This window comes from Macaca thibetana, chromosome 11 (assembly GCF_024542745.1).
Source record: "Macaca thibetana thibetana isolate TM-01 chromosome 11, ASM2454274v1, whole genome shotgun sequence".
NCBI classification, from domain to species: Eukaryota; Metazoa; Chordata; class Mammalia; order Primates; family Cercopithecidae; genus Macaca; species Macaca thibetana.
This window is the reverse complement of record NC_065588.1, coordinates 93,147,143-93,167,395: the sequence shown is the minus strand read 5'-3', so window position 1 is coordinate 93,167,395 and position 20,253 is coordinate 93,147,143. Positions and strand designations below refer to the sequence as shown.

At 39.9% G+C, this 20,253-nt stretch overlaps 1 protein-coding gene across 2 annotated transcripts in view; it reads right to left on the bottom strand.

The window, feature by feature from the left end:
* CFAP54 (cilia and flagella associated protein 54) overlaps positions 1 to 20,253 on the bottom strand; it is a 382,780-nt gene that overhangs the window by 39,418 nt on the left and 323,109 nt on the right. For both annotated transcript variants that reach the window (XM_050749308.1, XM_050749309.1), the window contains one exon: positions 13,250 to 13,324. In XM_050749308.1, the coding sequence (XP_050605265.1) occupies positions 13,250 to 13,324 (75 nt within the window). The remainder of the gene's footprint in view (positions 1 to 13,249; positions 13,325 to 20,253) is intronic.

Sequence of the window (20,253 nt, the reverse complement as noted above, 5' to 3'; positions counted from 1 at the left end):
CTTACCAAAAAACAGATACATATCAAAATGGTCATTTACTCTTTGAAATTTACAAACATTTAGATAGGCTAAGTAAGAGTTACTAATGAAGGGAGTTGTTAAAGGTCAAATGAACAAATGATTCACTTCACATTATTTTAAGGCTAGAAAAATAAAGATGACCACAATGTATTGAATGCTTACCACTGGCATTGTACTGGCGCTATACTAAATGTGTTAAATATTGCTTCTAACATAATCCTATGGGAGAAATAGCTTTCACCAATTTATAGATAAGGAAGTGACGTATAGGGAAGTAACTTGTCTAAGGTCACACAACAAATAGGTGGCAGAACCAAGAATCAAACTATGTTTCTGTCAACCAAGATACATTGCTTCAGAGACCTTCAACAGAATCTAGTTGACCTGAGGTCTTTCAGGACTACCAACTTGTTCACAAGGCCAAAACTGGAACTAGAACGTGTGCTGAGTGCTCTTCCTAACGTATTATGCTACCACAAGTGGTTGAGAAAAGGACATAATGGCATTAGCAGCTTAAGATATAGGTAGAATAGATGTAAAAATCTCAAATGGCTCATGCCCAAAGTCAACAAGGGAAATGAGTAAATTCATACCTGCTTCTTTTTTATTTATTTAAATTTAAAAACATCTGTCAGGAGACTTTCCAAAGCTTTGCCAACTGACTCAGCTCTATGAGGCAAAAATCAAACATCCTCCTAAGATGAAAATATAATTCCATTGCTTAAGGTCCAGTTTTCCAGCCAAGGTGAAACTGTTTGGTAAACTGAATGAAGGAAAGGAAACTAAACACTGAACTTGATTTCCAGCAAAATAGAAACCAATGAACAGATTTGCTAATGACTCCCCTGTCCCTCACCTGCTGTGAAGGTACACAAAGTGACTAAACTTCAGGAAAGTGTGACTTTGAGGCTGCAGTGCAGTTGTATCCAGAATGAGACCAGAAGGCGTGCATATACTTCTCATCACGTTCACAGTAAATACACAGTATCAGGTTCATCATGATATCTCAGTTTAAATTGTATCCAAGTATTATACCCCTAAATTGCACATCTAACAAAAGTGGAACTGCTACTTTGAGCACAGATAACACAAAGGCTCCAGGTTCCTTGATGAAGGACAGCATATTTCACCCTGACACCATTGCTGGCCAATCTCTGAGAGATGAGAGTTTTGGACATGCTATAAACAGCTTAGCCTTTTCTTAGCATTTTGAAGAGCACATTAATAGCCTGGCCTTTTCTTAAGGGCTTTCTTTTTGCCTTAGCCAAATTTGACAGTTAGAAGTGAACTGTAAGTGGATGGAATCAAAGTCAGTGCTGTGTTTTAAAAGTAGTGTGGAATTGATGTCATCTGGCATTGTCTTCAAAAGAATATAAGAATATTAAGTGGATATCTCATGAACTTACATACAAAGGATACTCTTCACTTGAGGACAGAATGACAATGTCTCACAGAAGAAAGATGTAATTATAGATGCCCATAAAATTTATTCAGACATGTCTTGGTTCGTACAAAAAAAAAAAAAAACAAAGAAAAGAAAGAAAGTCTGTAGCTCTCAACTTAACCAAAGGAGGTATATTAATATAATTAATTTTTAAATATTTAGTAATTACCTACTACAGAATATGTGGAAGCTTGTAAATGACAGTTTAGAGAGTACTGTCATTACTACCATTTGGGAAATCTTGTTTCAAAGAAACCAAGGGTCATACAGTAGTGTAAAGAAATTTGCCAATGGATATTAAATAGCCTAGCACTATCCTCCAGGATTTTACATGCTAGAAAAAATGAAGTGGAAGCTTTTCCACATCAATAGGGGTACATGTAAGCAAACCTCATCCAGCACCCAGAAAAAACTGCATAGATTATTTCAAAGGTTGCCTTGAGAATCCACCTAGTTTATCCTCTACCGTGTGGTCTAAACACACTCAAAAATTGCCTAAGCAGGTTCCTACAAGACCCTCTGCTCAGAGGAGGAAAAGACCTAGTTTTTTCGCATGTCATGGTAGATTGCATTTTTCCCAAATGGCTGCAACAATAGCTTGCAAACCACATTCCCTTCTTAAAAGTTGACTACAAGCCCTCTGGTGAAGGAGTAGAATCTATGTCCAACCTTGAATCAGAGTGGATTCTGCACTACTGCGGAAGAGTCATTATGTGATTTTAAGGCTAGGGCATGGATGGTGATAGAGCATCTACCTCGTTCTCTTGTGAGGCTCACTCTTGAAACCCTGCTACCACGTTGTGAGGAGGTCCAACCAGTCACAGAGAGAGGTCACAAGTTATGTTCCGACCACAGCCCAAGTCTGTTCTCAGCCCCCAGCCAACAACCAACAGCTGATGGCTGACAACCAGCATCAAGCACCAGACTAAATGAGCCTTCAGTAATTCCAGCCCCCAGCAGTTGAACCATCCCCAACTTTCTAGTTTTCTCAGCCAAACTATCTCATATCCCAGATACCGTGGAGCAGAAATAACTTACTCCACTATGCCCTTCCCAATAAGTAACCCACAGAATCCTTGACCTAATAAATGGTGGTTGTTTTACGCCATTAAGTTTGGGGTGTTTTGTTACATAACAAAAGGAACAGGGACAGATAGGAATGGGAATATGCATGGTTAAAAGTGATGCATGCAGCCATTCCTTGCACTTGCATTATTCTAGCCCTCTTTCATGAATATACTCAGGGGCTTCCTCCTACACTTGGTGGTGTTCTTCTGCTACAGCCACTCCTTAGGGAATTAAATCTACATGTAAAGGTCTCATTCCAAGTGAAATCAGATAGCTCTTCAATGAGAGTAATAGTAACTATTTTGCTCACATTGTGGCAGGCACTGTTCTAAGAGTTTTACATGGATTAACTCATTTAATCCACGCAACAACCTTGTAAAGTAAGCACTATTTTCATTCTTATTTTACAAACAGAGAAATCAAAGCATTGAGATTAAACAAGTTGCCTAAGATTATACAACTAGAAAATAGAGCTGAGCTGGGATTTGGAGCCAGGCAACTCGGCTCTCCAGAGTCTGTCCACTAATCACTACGATACTGCTTCAGAAATCCTGATTCTAACTCTCTCTCAGGGACATACTATTAATCTAGCCCCTCCATTTGAATCAGCAAGAATCCTCAGACTGAAAAGGCTCAACAGGGCTATCTTAAGTATACTGACAACAGTTAACAACAGGCTCTGGAGTCTGCCCGACTCGGCTATGACAGTTACCAGCTGTGTGGCTTTGAGCAAGTCTTTTCACCTGGCCCACTTCATTCTCCCCATCTTTGTGCAAAACAATCATCCATTTTAAACACAAAACCATTGTCTTTGTATGTAAGCACAAGCCACATCCCTTCTTTCTAGACTGTCAGCCTTTTTGGGTGAAGGACTCTGTCTTTCCCATCTGATATCATTAGGCTTTGTGTCCCCACCCAAATCTCATCTTGAATCATAATCTCTAGGCGTTGAGGGAGGAACCTGGTGGGAGGTGATCGGATCCTAGGGGCAGTTTCCCTCACGCCATTCTCATGATAGTGAGTGAGGTCTCATGAGATGTCATGGTTTTAAAAGGGGCTCTTCCCCCCTCACTTTTTTTTCTCTCTCCTGCCACATGTAAGATATGACTGCTTCCCCTTCTGCCATGGTTGTAAGTTTCTTGAGGCCTCCCCAGCGATGTGGCACTGTGAGTCAATTAAACCTTTTTTCTTTATAAATTACCCAGTCTTGGGCAGTTCTTTATAGCTGTATGAAAATGGACTAATACACCACCTCTGATTCCTCCAGTGAATCCGGCCTAGTGCCTTGTACTCAGCTGCAGCTTGTAAACTGAGTTGACTTTTTTTTTTTTTCTCCTAACTTCTCTCTTACTTTGTCTTTGCATCCAGGGCTTTTAGGATTTGTCTCATTCTCTTCATCCCCTGAGCAAAACCGTAAATTATACCCTCACCACTGAGCCTACTGCCAAAGCTAAGGCTTATTTTCTGCTTCGTCTTCCAACGGTCTTCCTAATCAGAGGAAAATGCTTTCATAAATGCCCTGATCATGTGTGTATCTTTCTAAGGATATTCTACTACTTTCCAATCATTTTCCAAAGCAATTAAAATTTGTAATGATGGGCCATAAGAGCACCTACTAACTTAACTTCATAGAGGGAACTAGTGAACCCTTCTAAAAACATACCAGAAGTGTATCACCTGCAGAGAAATGGTGAGAGAATGCTAGAAGAACCATGGAGTGCTGCTTAATTCTCAGGCCTCTTTTCCCAATCATGTACTGTAATTGCTTCTGTAATTGTCTGTCTTTCCCACTAATCTGTGGGCCCTCTTGAAAGCAGGAACTCTGGCTTTTACTTCTGTACCCCAGTATCTAGCCCAATGGCTGGTACAAAGGTGGCACTTCACGTATGTTTACTGTACAAATAACTGAAATCGATGGCCTCAAAATCACTGTTACTGGCAGGACTAGAACTGCAGCCCAGGGCTATCTCTAGAAGATGTATCATGAGTCATTCATTCATTTAACAAACATTTTTTTGAACATTTGTTGGGGACTAAACACTGGGCAAAGCACTGAGAATAAAACATAGCAAGACTCTATCTTATTGTATAAGACCCAACCTGCACTTGTACAGGAGACAAATATGGAAGCACATCATAATAACACATTTATTTTGATAAAAACGATTAAGTACAAAGTTATAAACCATGGGCTGGAGAGGAAACTGATGAAAAGAAAGCTGTTTGAGTTAGGTTAAAATAGACTGGATGTGTTATTACTCATTTTTACATGGTAACTCAGTACCAGATAAGATGCCAGCACTGCAGAGCAATCACTGCAGCTGACAGGCAGGAGTCATAGAGGTTATGGGGGGTGATAAGATACAGATAGTCACATGATAGAGTCAACATATGAGACATAAAATTAAAGGTGCAAATGCCTAAATAAAGTATGTTAACATACTGGAATAGTAATTATTTTAGTAACCACCATGTGGTTATCAATATCTGATCATAAACATATCAAATTTATAATTTTGGGTTGGCACAGTGGCTCATACCTGTAATCCCAGTGCTTTGGGGGAACAAGGTGGGAGGATCACTTGAGACCAAGAGTTGGAGACCATCCTGGGCAACACGAGGGGACCCCATTGCCATAAAATAAAATAGCTGGGCATGGTGGCATGTGCCTATAGTCCTAGCTACTCAGAAGGCTGAAGCAGGAGAATTGCTTGAGCCTAGGAGTTTAAAATTAAAGGGAGCTATAATCACACCACTGCACTCTAGCCTGGATGACAAAGTGAGATCTTGTCTGTAAAAAACAAAACAAAGCAAAAAACATAATTTTAAAAATCGGAAATAAGAGACCATAAACATACTAAATTCAACCATATAAAATGGAACGCACATTAATAATGCACTTGATAATGTACTGTAAATCAGTAGAATTTAACCATTATTAAGGATTTTTAGGTTAAATTCAAAAAGAAAACATATTGCATAAACTAATTTATGTTCAACAGGAGCTTGAGAAAAAAATGGAGATATTACGCTGTAGTGATGTTTTTCAGAGTAAAGGAGAGGCATTTTTTATTTATCACAGCACAGATTCTTAGCTGCTCCGTTCCACCTCAGCCTCTCGCACGCTGTGAACTGTCCTGCTAGTAATCTTACCTCCACGTGCCTCTGCTTTCCTCTTGCACCTGCCCAATAAAATAACATGCTTCTACTGGCATTTGCAACTCCACTCCTACACTGAGGAAGCTAAGTGTAGTTAAAGAAAGACCAAAAGCCAGGAAGCCTAGTGCCCCAACCAATTTATGACTTCTACATTTCAATGTGGCCCTCAATCCTTATATTTTCCCAGGATCAGCTTCCTCACCCATTACACTCAATGACTGTGAAATTCAAGATCTTCATCTCTCTGAAGACCATTCCCTCAGCCCGTTGCCTGACTCCAACAGTAGATGAACTTGCCTCTAGTTCACTGAAAAACTTAAAAGCTGGGTGAATGCCCCAGCTTTTCCTGCCCTTTCGTTACAAACTTACATCTTTTTTCACCTTGATCTGCCACTCAGAGACCTAAAGAAAGAGATGTTTTTCCTCTGCTTCTAGCAACTATCCTACTTGTGCTGTGGCTGTCTCTGTTCCCTACCATGTCACTTAGGGCTCTGCTCCATCATTTGTCCTTCTCTCCCCCATACAGGTAATTTCTACCTCTACCTAATTCTTTTCCCTTATGACTGCTCCTATCCTAATGATGGCAGCATCCACTCCAGATTGCCTACGACTGCCATCACACCAGCTGCAGCAGGGAGGCATGGCTGGGTCTGCACATTCCATGGAGCCAGTGGGAGCCCCACACTCCCAGGGATAGCTGCAGCTGCCCAAACCAGGGCTGTAGACCTGGGCCTCCCACTCCATGGAGCAGGCAGGATCCCCACTCCAACCTCCACTCTCCTAGCACACCTGCAGCTGCCCAAACTGCAGCTGTAAACTCAGGCATCCCTACACTCTTGGAGGCCCTGGAAGTCTTGGAAGTGCCTGCTCCCACTGCCTGGCTTCTCCTTGCTGTTGGCAACTGCTCCAGTCACAGAGCAAAGTCAGGGCCAAGCCTGGATGTAATGAATGGCAGCAGGAGGCAGACAGGTTCCTGGGCAGAAGGGGGCAGGTCCCTGGCAAGGTCCCACTTTCAGGCCAGGGAGGGCCTGAAGGCTGGGGGCTGGGTTGCCAGTACCATTCACCAGAGTGGGGACTTGTGGTGCCTTTTCTGGGCCCGCCCATGGCCACCTATGGACCAACTGGCATGCGCTTCCTTCCCTCTGAGGCCCATACAAGCCCAGGGTTCACCCAGGGCAGAGTAGACAATGGGACAACCAGGTGCAGAGAGGAGCTACTCTCTCTGCTGATAGCAGGAGACAACAGGATGACCAACAGCAGAGAGAAGCTACCCACTCTAGGACCTCTTCTCTGCTGAGAGCTTCAGAGACCTGCAGAGACGTTGGGACTACCCACTGCAAAGAGGAGTAACCCACTCCAGGGCCTATTCTCTGATAAGAGCTGCAAACATCAGGCCAACCTGCCTACAGAGAGGAGCAACCCAATCCAGAGCCTCCCCTCTGCTGAGAGTTGCAGAGATGACATGATGACCTGCCTGCAGAGAAGAGCTTCCCACCCCAGGGTCTCCTCTCTGCTAGGAGCTGAACACTCATTGGGACACCCTGGCTGCAGAAAGGAGCTACCTGCTGCAGGTCTCTTGTGAGCTGTTCTATTGTTCAATAAACCTCCTCTTCATCTTGCTCATCCTCCACTTGTCTGCCTACCTCATTCTTCCTTGTTGTAGGACAAGAACTCAGGACTGCCAAGTGGCAGGGCTAAAAAAGCTGTAACACAAACAAGGCTGAAACATGCCCTTTGCTCGCCATGTTGCAGGAGAAAAGAAGGAGAGAAGAGCTGCGTCCCTTCTGGGAGCCCAGGCCTGGGAGATCCCCAAGCCAAGGCTGTTACTTCCTCTTTGAGGTCCTGTAGTTCCTGGCATCTCCAGGCTTCTGGGCACCACTTTTTTCCCCACTGCCAACCAACAAAGCTGCTTCTGGTGTGCCTGGTCCAGCTGCAGCCTTGCAAAGAGCTGGTGCCCATCCAGCACCTAGAGCTGCCCGCCACACTGCAGCAGCCAGCATGTCTGACTGCACAGTGGCCAGACCCCATGCTTGCTCAAACACTCCTTGCTGCTCCACACCTCACTTGCCCTTGGCAGGCATGGGATCCAGGTCAGTAGCATGAGCCAAGCGCAGCCTGCTATTGGACAGAGCAAGCCCAGTGGGCCCAAGCAAAACTCAGGCAAAGGCACCACTGGCCAAAGGTTTCAGGCCAGAAAAGTGATAACCCAAAGATCCGTAACACTAACAGCCTCCCTTGACTGCTACTATCCTAACACCCTCCCATGACTGTGTCTCTCTCAAGCTGTTTTCTTACCCTCTCAAATCTTCTTAAAGACTAATCTACACTTTCAACCTTCACTTTCTCACCCCTACTTTCTCACCCCTTATTTATTCCTCAATTCCCTCAGTGTCTTCTCCTACTACTCTAGTAAAACACCTACTGAGTGTAGTCTAGTTAGAAGTACAGAGTTAAGCAGACCCATATTTGACTCCTGCCTTCTACTTTTATCAAGCTGCGAGACCTCGTACATTCTGCTAAATTTTCCTATGCATCAGTTTCCTCATCTCTAAAACAAGGATAATAATGATAACCAACGTCATAGGGCTCTTGTCATATTAAATGCTTAAAATATTAAATTATTTAAAATAATGTCTGCACATGCCATGTGCTCAATAAGTATTTAGTATTAACTATTAATATTACTACTAGCTGTAGAAATATTTGCATTTTTATGACTATTATCATTATTGTTTGTCACGCACTATGCTAGGCCTGGCGAAAAATCTTGAACTAAAAAAGAAAATTCTACCAAACTCAAGCAGCCAAGAAAAACTGCTTTGCAATCTCCTTATATAATATATCTGATATCTTGACCTAGGATAACCTTTTCCACTTTCAAATCATGATCTGCTCCTAGGCACCTCCTCTCCATACCGATTCTGTATGAATCTAGTTCGTTCAAATCACACACACACATACACACCTACGCGTGTGTAACTGATTAGGCAAATTTATCTGTATCATGGGAACCAATATGAAACTATTTCATTTTGCTAACTACAGGAACTTTAATCTACACCTCCTTTGCAGCCACAAAAGTATCTATACCAGTGTTCTATATGCAGCTGGTGGTCAATAATTACCAACATATAGGAGATTCTGTTAAAGAACTTAGCCCATTCCATGGTCAGTCACCATGAGAACAAGAATATTTTTAGTGTCATGTTTGAATCCTACCTGACAACTTAGAAACTGCAACAATTGGAACCTACACAGGCAATTAAAAATGCTTTTTATTGCTGCCTCACCAGAAATCATATGTAATGGTTATTGACATTCCGTGATTAATCACTAAGAAGGAAAGCATGGGGCACTTGTTCCCTTCCTTCATCTTTTTGCTATTCTCAGTTTCTTTTTGTCATAAGCTGTGCATGTCAATATTTATTTTAATTAGGAAGAGTTAACATAGGCAAAGGTAATTTGTAATAGGTATGTTCAGTAAGGAACCAAATTGCACAGCAAGAGCTCCTGCTAGTGACCAAAACAGCTTCACGAAGGCATGTAATTTCATTTGCCTAACCATTTACCATCCCAGCACTGTTAGTGAGTCTTGTTTTCAGTGGAAGTTAGCTGGAAGCCATCTTCCATCTTGGATGGGCAGTTCTTCAACCGCTGGGATCTCATGTTGGGATCCTGCACACAGACCTAATTCTTACAGGATTCAACAATAATCCAAATTACAGGCAAAGAAAATAGTACCTTTCACATTTGTCCTCTCCTTTTCTATAAATATTTCAAAACAAACTTGGATTCTAAAATTGTTCTTAAAACTAGTTGACTAGGGGATAAAGAATTCACACATGGAGGGTAAAACCATGGTGGGGATGATGATAATAATGATGATGATTATTATTATACAACTAATATTTCCTAAACAATTATTTTTACTAGGCCTTATGACAAATTTTGAAAATATATTATCTACTTTAATCTTCACAACAACTATAAGAGGTTGGAATTTGTACTTTTTTACATATGAGAAAACTGAGGCTTAGAGAAGTTAAATAACGTACCCAAGTTCACAGAATTAACAAGACTCAAGGCTGAGATTCCAACCTAGACCTGTCAGAAACCAAGGTCCATTGACATTATAAATCATATATTTTATTATAACAAATTATTTTTTATAACCTATATTTATTTTTTTTACAAAAGAAAAAGCTTTAAAGAACTTATAGCTCCATGTGGCTGGGAGGCCTCTCAATCATAGTGGAAGGCAAGGAGGAGCAAGTCATGTCTTACATGGATGACAGCAGGCAAAGAGAGAGAGCTCGTGCAGGGAAACTCCCATTTTTAAAACCATCAGATCTCATCAGACTTATTCACCATCAGGAGAACAGCACGGAAAAGAACCACCCCCGTGATTCAATTACCTCCCACTGGGTTCCTCTCATGAAACATGGGAATTGTGGGAGTTACAATTCAAGATGAGACCTATTTTTAACTGCAATTTATCCAAAATTAGACTTAAGCTTGATTTTATTATCAGTGGTCTACCACAGTAAGTCTATACATTTCCATAATAAACAATTAAGTTCCCTGTTTAAAAAGTGGGAAAGGACATAAATGGCCAAATGAATAAGTGAAGCAAAGATTAAATTTCAGATGTTCAAAATGAAAGGAAATTCAATTCAATTCAAGAACCAATGACCAAGAGATGTGGTGTACAAGGCACTGTAAGAATTCAAAGATGAAGATAGCATCACCTCTGCCCCCAGGAAGCTAATGAGCTAATGGGAAAAAATACAGTATAATATTTCAGGTCTTACTTCAAATGTCACCTCCTCAGAGAAGTCTTCAGTCTTTCCTGACCACCCTATATAAACTGTGACCCCATTCCCTGTCACTCTCTGTCACAGGGACCAGCAAACCTTTTCTGTAAAGGGTGAGATAATAAATAAGTTAGGTTTTGCAGGCCATGCAGTCTCTGCCAGAATTACCCAACTCTGCTTTTGTAGTGTGAAAGCAACTATAAATCATAAGTAAATGAATGAACAAGTCTGTGTCCAATAAAACTTTATTTATAAAACAGGGAGTCACCAGATACAGCTCATAGGCTATAGTTTGCTGACCCCTACTCTAACATATCACTCTGTTTTCTTCCTGCACAGCACTTAACAAAATCTAAAATTATCTCGTTTATTGATTTGTTTACTGTCTATTTCCTGCCACGAAAATAGTAGCTCTAGGAGAGTGGAATCTTTGTTGCTGGTTCATAGCTAGCTCTTCAGTGCACATAAAGGAGTTTCTGACACAGAGATGTTCATTCTAAACATCTGTCAACTGACTAAATGAATAAATACCATTTTGCTAAAGGAGAAACACGAATGCCAACCAACACAAGAACTATTAACAAAAAAATACAATAATGACATACTATTTTTCATTTGTCACACTTTCAACCATTAGAAGAGGAGGAGGAAAACTAGTGTAGATGGGCTGGGCACAGCAGCTTACACCTGTAATCCCAGCACTTTGGGAAACCAAGGCCGACGGATCACTTGAGGTCAGAAGTTCAAGACCAGCCTAGTCAACATGGTGAAACTCTATCGCTACTAAAAAAGATAAATATATATATACAAAAATTAGCCAGGTGTGGCGTGCTTGCCTACAGTCCCAGCTACTCAGGGGGCTGAGACAGGAGAATCACTTAAACCAGGCAGGTGGAGGCTGCAGTGAGCCAAGATTGCACCACTGCACTCCAGCCTGGGTGACAGAGCAAGACTCTGTCTCAAGAAAAACAAAAATCCAAAAACAAACCCAGAAAACTAGTAGAGATGAATATGTGGGTAAATGGTCCTCTCATCTACTATTGATAGGAGAGAAATGTTGGTGCAACATTTCTGGAGGATTAATTTGCTGTAATACATCAAAATGTATATACCAATTTTAAAAGGGGTGAATAATTGAAGAGATATTTATCTAAAGAAGACACACAAATGGTCAATAAGACCATGAAAAGATGCTCAACATCATTAGTCATTAAGGAAATGCAAATCAAAATCACAATAAGATACCACTTCACACCCACTAGGATGACTACTATTACACACACACACACACACACACACACACACACACAAACCAGAAAATAAAAAGTGTTGGAAAGAATGCGGAGAAATTAGAACCTCTATGCATTGTTGGTGGTAGTATAAAATTGTGCAGCTGCTTAGGAAAACTATTTGGAAGTGCTTCGAAAGGTTAAACATAGAATTACCATATGATTCAGCAATTACACTCCTAGGTATATGCACTAAAGATTTGAAATCAAGGCTTCAGATTTGTACACTAATGTTCATAGCAATATTACTTACAGTAGCCATAAGTGGAAACAACCCAAATGTTCATTAACAGGTAAATCCATGAAGAAAAGTGGTATATACATACAATGGAATATTAGTCAATCTTAAGAAGGAATAAAATAGTAGGACATGTTACGACACAGATAACTTTGAAAACATTATGCTAAGTGACATAAGCCAGACACTAAAGGACAAATATTGTATGATTCTAATATGAGGTATCTAGCATAGATAAATTCATAGAGACAGAAAGTAGAATAGAGGTTACGACATGGATAACTTTGAAAACATTATGCTAAGTGAAATAAGCCAGACACTAAAGGACAAATATTGCATGATTCTAATATGAGGTATCTAGAATAGACAAATTCATAGAGACAGAAAGTAGAATAGAGGTTACCAGGAGCTGGGGTGGTCGGGGAGGAGGAATTGAGGAGTTATTGTTTCATGGATATAAAGTTTCTATTTGGAAGGATGAAAAAGTTCTGGACAGTGACAGATAGTGGTGACAGTTGCACGACATTGTGAATATACTTAAGGCCACTGAACTGTACACTTAGAATGGTTAAAACTTCAAATTTGTATTATATATATTTTATAATAAAAATGTACATATACTTTTCTACTCCAAATCCAATCCCTAAGAATTAACTCTGAAGAGGTAATACAGAAGAATGAAATATGTATATACAGGATCAATCAACTGCAGGACCCATCAATAAAGGTCTAGCTATGTAAATGGTACCTGACACAACAAATACATAAAAGAAACCATTATACAGGCATTAAATATGACAAAGTAGACTTTTCACATAAAAATTTATCCAGAAAATTATTTGATGAAAAAAGCAAGTGACACAATGCATGTAAAGCATGATACTATTGATATAAAAATTCTAAAGTTTATCTGTACATAAGGAAAATTCTAGATATACTCTAAATGTTAATAGGGGTTATTCTGTGAATGGTAGATTTGAGGTGACTTTAAAAAATTATCCTGTTTATAGTTTTTTGTATTAGTTAAATGTTTTTTGAACACAGAATATTTTAACCAAAATAACGTGCTATTGTGAACTCATGTTTATCACTTTTTCTCATTAATAAGGAGGGTTAGGCTCTTGATACTTACAATTAGATGTTTTCTATATTTCCTTTTCCATAGCAATAATAATTGTGAGTGAATTCGATACAATTTAAAAGGAGAAATACATACCTCAGATAGTGGTGTTGGCTCTTTATCATTCGAAAACAGAGATGCTATTTCAGAGCAACATTGAATAATCATGTCCTAGAAATAAGAAGATAGTAATACAGTGAGGTTGATATTATTAGAAACCTAAATATTACCTATTTAATTATAAACTATTTCATTTGTCTTTTCTTGATCATCACCTAACCTTTGTTTCCAGGATAAGACAGAGGACTCAGAAGTCATAACTCCTTAAATAATTAGGCTTGTTTGAATTGTATCTAATTGTACAAAATAAGATTTTGAAAATGATTATTTTTCTAAATAAGGTTTTGAAAAATTACTTTTCTTCTGAGAAGAGAGCCCTGGAATAAAGAGTTTCAGATGCCTGAAAGGGCTTGCAGCAAAGAGTGACTGGGAATTACGGAAGACAGGGGAAGAGCAAATGAAAAGGAAAAGAGTCAACAGAATGATGACACTGCCCACAGCCCTGCTGCATGGACGCAGCCATGTTCATGTGTGGACAGACAATCCACAAGGGACCTACCCATAGACAGTTTGAATCCATCAGATTCCCTATCATATGATTTCATGTAAGGAAGAACAACATGAGAGACATACAGTCAGTATTGACAGCATGAGCTGAAAGGTCCCGATGCCGGGTTGGAGAAGGCAGCCATTAAGCCAATGTGGGAGAGGACAGAGGAGAAGATGGAGATGAGTGAGAACTCATGCCTCCTGCAGGATTGAGCACAGTCTTGGCTCCTGATCCGCCAGTTCAAATTTCTGTGAGGCCACTGTTTCAGGTTCCAGTCTTTGTCTATGCATGACCATACTCAACTCATCCTGACAAACACTACCTACCTACCAAACCTAACTGACTTGAGTTAGTGTAAGTAATTTCTTCCTCACTTACAACTGAAGAAGTCATGACTACATGATTGTCAGAAATTAACTATGCCTACTTCACAATGTTGCCAGTGTCTGGTACTGAAGGAAGCAAAAATTTGCTTTGTGATAATATATTATATATAATACATACATATATATATAAAATATATATACACATTTACCAGCATTTAGAATATTAAAATGATAAAAATACATTAACTTTTAAATAACTGAGCAATACTGGTTAAAAACTTGAAATAAAAAAGCAAACAACACCTGAACTCAAAACCCCAAAACTCCATTATATCTAAGTTTAAACAAATGCAAAAACAAGGAAAAGGCCAAATTTCAGGGTTCTAAAACCATAGATAATTCAATTCAATTTAACAAATATATTCAAGGCATTATATTAGGTGCTGTGGAACACAAAGATGAAGAAACAGACCCTCTCCTCCAAATATTTATAATTACTCAGAAAAACAGATTCATATATAACTAAATAAAATACCAAGCAGAATGTGCTCAGAACACAGGTAGTTATGACAGGGTCTAGGATTCTAGATGTGGAAGAGAATAATTCTTAGTACTATAAACATGGAAGACTTCCTGGAGGAAGGCTCCTCCTCCAGGAAGTCTTTTTTCATAGGAACTAAGCCTTGAAAAAAATAGTGCAATTTCAACTGGTAGAGACTGGGGACCAGGGCATCGTGGGGCCGGTGGGGTGGGGGGAATCATACACAAGCAATGAGCAGGGGACATTGAAGGAACACAAGGAATTTTCTGATATGGTGATATGATCTTCATTGCAGGTGTGTATAGGAACCATGGCAGCGAGAGTTCTCACCAGAGAGGTAAATTTTTAACAGGTCATGTAAAAGTAAGGAATTTGGATTTTATTGTATAGAGAACAGAGCAGGACTGGACTGAGGGCATAATGGTAGAGATTGCTTTGAAAAGATAATTTGACCACAGTTTAGCAGTGAACTGCACTGGAAAGAGACAGAGAAATCAGCGAGGAGGCCACTCAGACAGTTTGGGTAGGAAGTGATTACGTCTAGAAGTGGGCTGGCTTCTGTGGATCTAAAAGTGATGGAGGGCAAGCAGACTACCCAGCACTAGTCAGGGTACACCAGTGTCCTGTGCTGATCTTGCCAGGCCCCTGGTCCACTTTGCCAGATAGAGAGGAACACACATCCACTCCTATATACCCCTTATGGATCTGTATTTCCAACTGAGTGCTTAGGTAAGGTATGCTTTCAGTCTAAATAAAAGATTTCAACAGCATGATGGGTTATTGTAAGGATTTCATCAAGAGCCATGAAACAAAATGACACTGTCTATGTCATTAATCAATTCACATCACAGATGAAGAGAGCAATGCTACCTGAAAAACGCCTTTGCCTGCTTCAGCTCAACATTTTTCAAACAGAAATTTTGCTTCAATGACATACTTTTACTCTGGCATTACTTGAGGTAAACTGCATACACATGTTCTGAAATTGGCTGACTTGAGGTTGGGGCTGTGAGTTCCTTGTGCGACCTTGCTACCACAGAGATGAAGAAGGGGAAGGCAGGGAGCTCTCCAGTCCCAGCCAGAAAGCGGTTGGATGCACGTGTGCTGCAGCTAGCGAGGGGCTGGGAGGGCACAGAATGACCCTTGCTCAGTCTTTGCCATTTCTCCCTTAAAAAGAGTATCTGCTATTTCTATGAGCAGTGGCCCTCTGAGTGACTTCAAGATATTAAATCCAATTCTTAGATTTAGCTGAAATCATCATTCTCCTTCATCTATAATATGTGTGTGTGGGGGGGAACTTCCTAAGTTGCTTTCTAGCCTCCAAACTCTGGCTTCCCTCATCTCTCCTTCACATGCCACCATGATTGTCTTGGCAAATCATCGGGTGGATCATGCGCTGCCCTTCCAGGTGAGGTGCTGCCCCTACCTTGTCCTAGCCCCCCAGATCCAGTCCTGCTTTCCCACAGCCCTCTCTTACAGAACAAAATCTTTTTCACCATGTATCCATTCAACATCAATCAAATTCCTCCTATAGGCCACAAAGGAGGAATAGGAGATGAAAAAAACACAGAGATCACATAAGGAGCTCATGGCCTAGTGGGGGCAATTGGAGAGACAGACTCTTATAGCACTTGGTGGTGAGATCAGAGCAGAGGAAGCACATAATTCCACCCAGTCTTCCTGCGCGATCATCTCCCACTACATTCACCCTGTACTTCTGCCACAACTGATGTCTTATTGTTCCCTGAATATGAGATTCAGTTCCATGACTTCATATCTCATCTCTTGCTGTACCTGCAGTCTGGAATGAGTTTTCTCCACAAGTTTCCAACTAGAAGTTTCACAAACAACTATTAAGGAAGCACTAAGGTTCAGTTACTGGGCTAGATATTGGCGATATACTGATGAATACACCCTCTGAGCAAAGGAATTCACAGTCAAGAGAGAGGAAGAGACAAGTAATCAGCTAATTGCCTAAACGATATAGGATATTTGGGTATGCAAGGAAACATGGCCTTAATTTCCATCTAGAAGGGCTAGAAAATGCTGCTGAGCTATTTAAGCAAGCACGAAGTCTAGCTCAACTTTCTCTCTCAACACACACACACACACACACACACACACACACACACACACACACACACACGATCTATGTAAATGAGACTTTAAATACAATTGGTTAGAAGAGTTTGCATCAATAACCCCACTGCCATGAAGGAAGGATTCTACAACTCTACCCTTCCATACAGTGCAGAATGAGGATAATGGGGAAACAGGAAAACTGGAAGAAGCCAGAGGTACTAAGTTGAACGATATAATAAATTGCTGAGCCAGACTGGGAAGGAGAAAAGAAACAAAAATCTCTGTATAGACTGAGTTGGAGGAAAAGGTGTAGGAGTTTGAGCCAAATGAGACAGATGTTAGACACCTGCTATGGATGCCAGAGAGCTGTGAGAGCAAGATAGCTGGGGAAAAGAGGATTTAACAGAAACTTTTCTGTGTATTCTAAAGGATTCCCCCTGAGATGTTCCTATAAGAGACTGGAAAGATTTAGATTATTTTCAATGGTTCTGGACGTCAGACTGACTGCCACACTTTCTTAAGACAGATCTACTGGGTGGCTGGGCTCATTAGGAATGACATCTGGGTAACTATGGCCATATTTGTACATTGATTAAGCTCCTCTGTGACAGGGACCTGGCTATATTGATTTCTGTACATTCTCACCTCCTCAAGCCTGGAAATAGTTTGCACATAATAGTTCCTCAAAAAGAATTTGTTAAAGATGCCAATTTCCAATTGTATCTTGCTCTGTGTTCTCACAGTACTTTAATAGTTGGGATATACTGCCTATATATTAATTTTAATTGTCTTACAATCAGGCATTTCATAAATGTTTGCTGAACTAACCTTAGGTGACTTGGCAAACATATTTTAAACTTTTCATATCAGTATGCTACCATTCCAAATAAGGTGTATGCATCTTAAAATCAGGGTGGTTTGCATCTTCCATACACTTTAGAACACCTGACAGGCTCTGAACACTCCCGTAAACTGTGAATGACAGATTAAAATAACTCAGCCATTCAGAGCCAGTGTTGTTCACTTTAGAAAAAAGGACACACAGGTTTTCAAGCCAACAGTGATTAGAACAACTGTTCTGTAGTCCTCCCAATACATCTTAAATTAATATATGTGTTCTGAAGTTCTTGGCTTATTCTGGACCCTAGGGTTTTGGAGGAAAAACATAAAAGGGAGTGAGTAGGAAAACAAGATTCACTACCTTCCCCCCATATCAATCAAAGACACATTTTCTGCACCCTTATATTCAATAACCCACCAACAATCTACACTGTAATAGAAATAAATATATTAGATTATGGAGGCTATGAAATCCTGTCCAATTCCAGACCAGAATCAATCTCTTTAGAAGTGTCCTAGTTAACTTCTAATTAGCTCCATGTGAAGGTTGTCATGACAACAAACTAGCAGATTTAGTCAATGGAATTTATTTGATACAGCCCAGAATCAAGCTTCTTTTTCTAAAAAAAATTAAGTGTTCATTAATATTGTGGAAAAAAGAAAAATTTATATGTAATTTCATTTCTCAACTTTCAAACACTGTGAGCTAATTCGCTTGCCAATTCACCTAAACGAATATCAGCATTTCTTCTGTCTGGTGACATTCTTCTGTATATAGAACTAACAGAGCCAGAAAATATCTAAAACACCCCACGTTAAAGCTGAAGAAACACTTTCTAGGTCGGAGAATAAAACAAATTCAAAAACACAAAGAAGAACATCAAGAGTCAAAAGAGTTTGTTCTACTCGAGGGTTGACCCATGCATGCCCACCATTTCAGCTGGAACAGGAAAGCAAGCCATAAGCCTTTGTTAAGGCAAGGTAGACCCTCCAGATTCCTCCCTCCACTTCTCTTCAGACACCACCATACCCTCGACCTCATTTATTTCCTATTTGTTTATATTTATAGTCAACCTCTTGGCTCAGATGCTGGGTTAGTTGTGATGAATTCGATATCTACATCTGCCCACCAAGGATGTTTTGGTGACTCTCAGTCCACCCAAAGAGCCCATCTCTCCATCTCAGAGCAGGATTTGAATGTAAAGATCATTTTGGAGTTGAGAGGAAAATTAGCTCCAGGAAAAGCTAAGAGACGGACCTTCAGTAGTAAAGCTGAGTGGCAGAGGGCACAATCTAGAATCCTTACTCTAACAGATGCTCACTCTCCTGCCTCAGACAGTCTAAGCTGAAAACGGGTTCAGAGGAAAATAATCATTTTCCATACATGAACTATATAGTAGTGAATTTAGGGACGATTTCAGCAAAGAATATTCTAGACTACAACTCAAAAACAGCAATATGGTAAATTTGGTATGTGGCTTAAAAACTGTCATTGTAGGTATTCCACCAAAGAAGTATAAAAATAGAGAGCTGAATTCTTTTTGGAAATAGACATGAAAGGGCAATCATGCACTTTATAAAATAAATCTATATCTACAGCTATAGCTATAAAACCTCCCAAGTTTGAGATACTTTGAGCTATCTGATATATTGAGGGATTTATTATAAGTACTCAGAACATCATTAAGCATCATAATTCATGTTGCAACACTTGAGGACACCGAAAAGGATGTGCAACCAAAATTCTAAGACATCTGCTCCATGATATACCCAGCCACAGAGCACAGAAGATATAAATGCTGAAAAGTGGCATTTTGCAAAGGCTAACTGTGATTGCACAGTAGATTCTCTTATGGTTAGGCTTGCTGTTTTTACAGTAATGAAAAATGCATTCATTCACTCTACTGATGAATTCAGACTAAAAATGCCAACAAGTATCTTCTAAAAATCAGGAAAGTTGCTGATTTTTACACTTTCACATAATGAAAGTGTATAGATGAGGTAAACAAGAAAACAAAGCCAAACCAATAATATTCTTTCAGAATTAAAAATGTTTTGTTATTGATACCCAATTAAATATTCCTAGCAAAAAATGATTTAACTAAAAAAGATATACTAGACCAAAAATAAAGAGAAGATCCTAAAAGCAGGAGAGATGGGTAGAATTAAGTACTTTCTCTGCTCTGATATCAGCAGAGTAAGGCAAGAGTCTGCCTCTCCCATTGCTCTCACTAGACCATAAGCTCCTAAGGGCTCTCTCTGTGTCTTGCTCATCCCCGATTCCCACACCATGGCAAGTAGGAGGCATTCAAAAGATGTTGAATGAAGATATGATGAATAAACTTTGTTTCGTAGGCAAGAGTTGTGGAAAAGTGAGACTGGGACCCAAGTAGCTGGGAACTCAACCCAAAAAGTGTCACACAGAGGGCCCAGAAGCAGGGCTATGCAGCAGGCACGAGAGCATTCAGTCTTCAACTGGGTGGGAGGCTTCAGAGGAAAATGAGTTTGAGACATTATTTGATAAGTATGAATACTTGAGTAAAAAATCTATGGATGAACATATGAAAGTTCTGAAGTAATGACTGAGAAAACATTAAGAATAAAAGACAAGTCAAGAAAAATTCAAACACAAAAGAAAGGGAAATAACTATAGTACACTACTTGACTCAGCTGTGAACATCATTTACAGGGTCATAACACT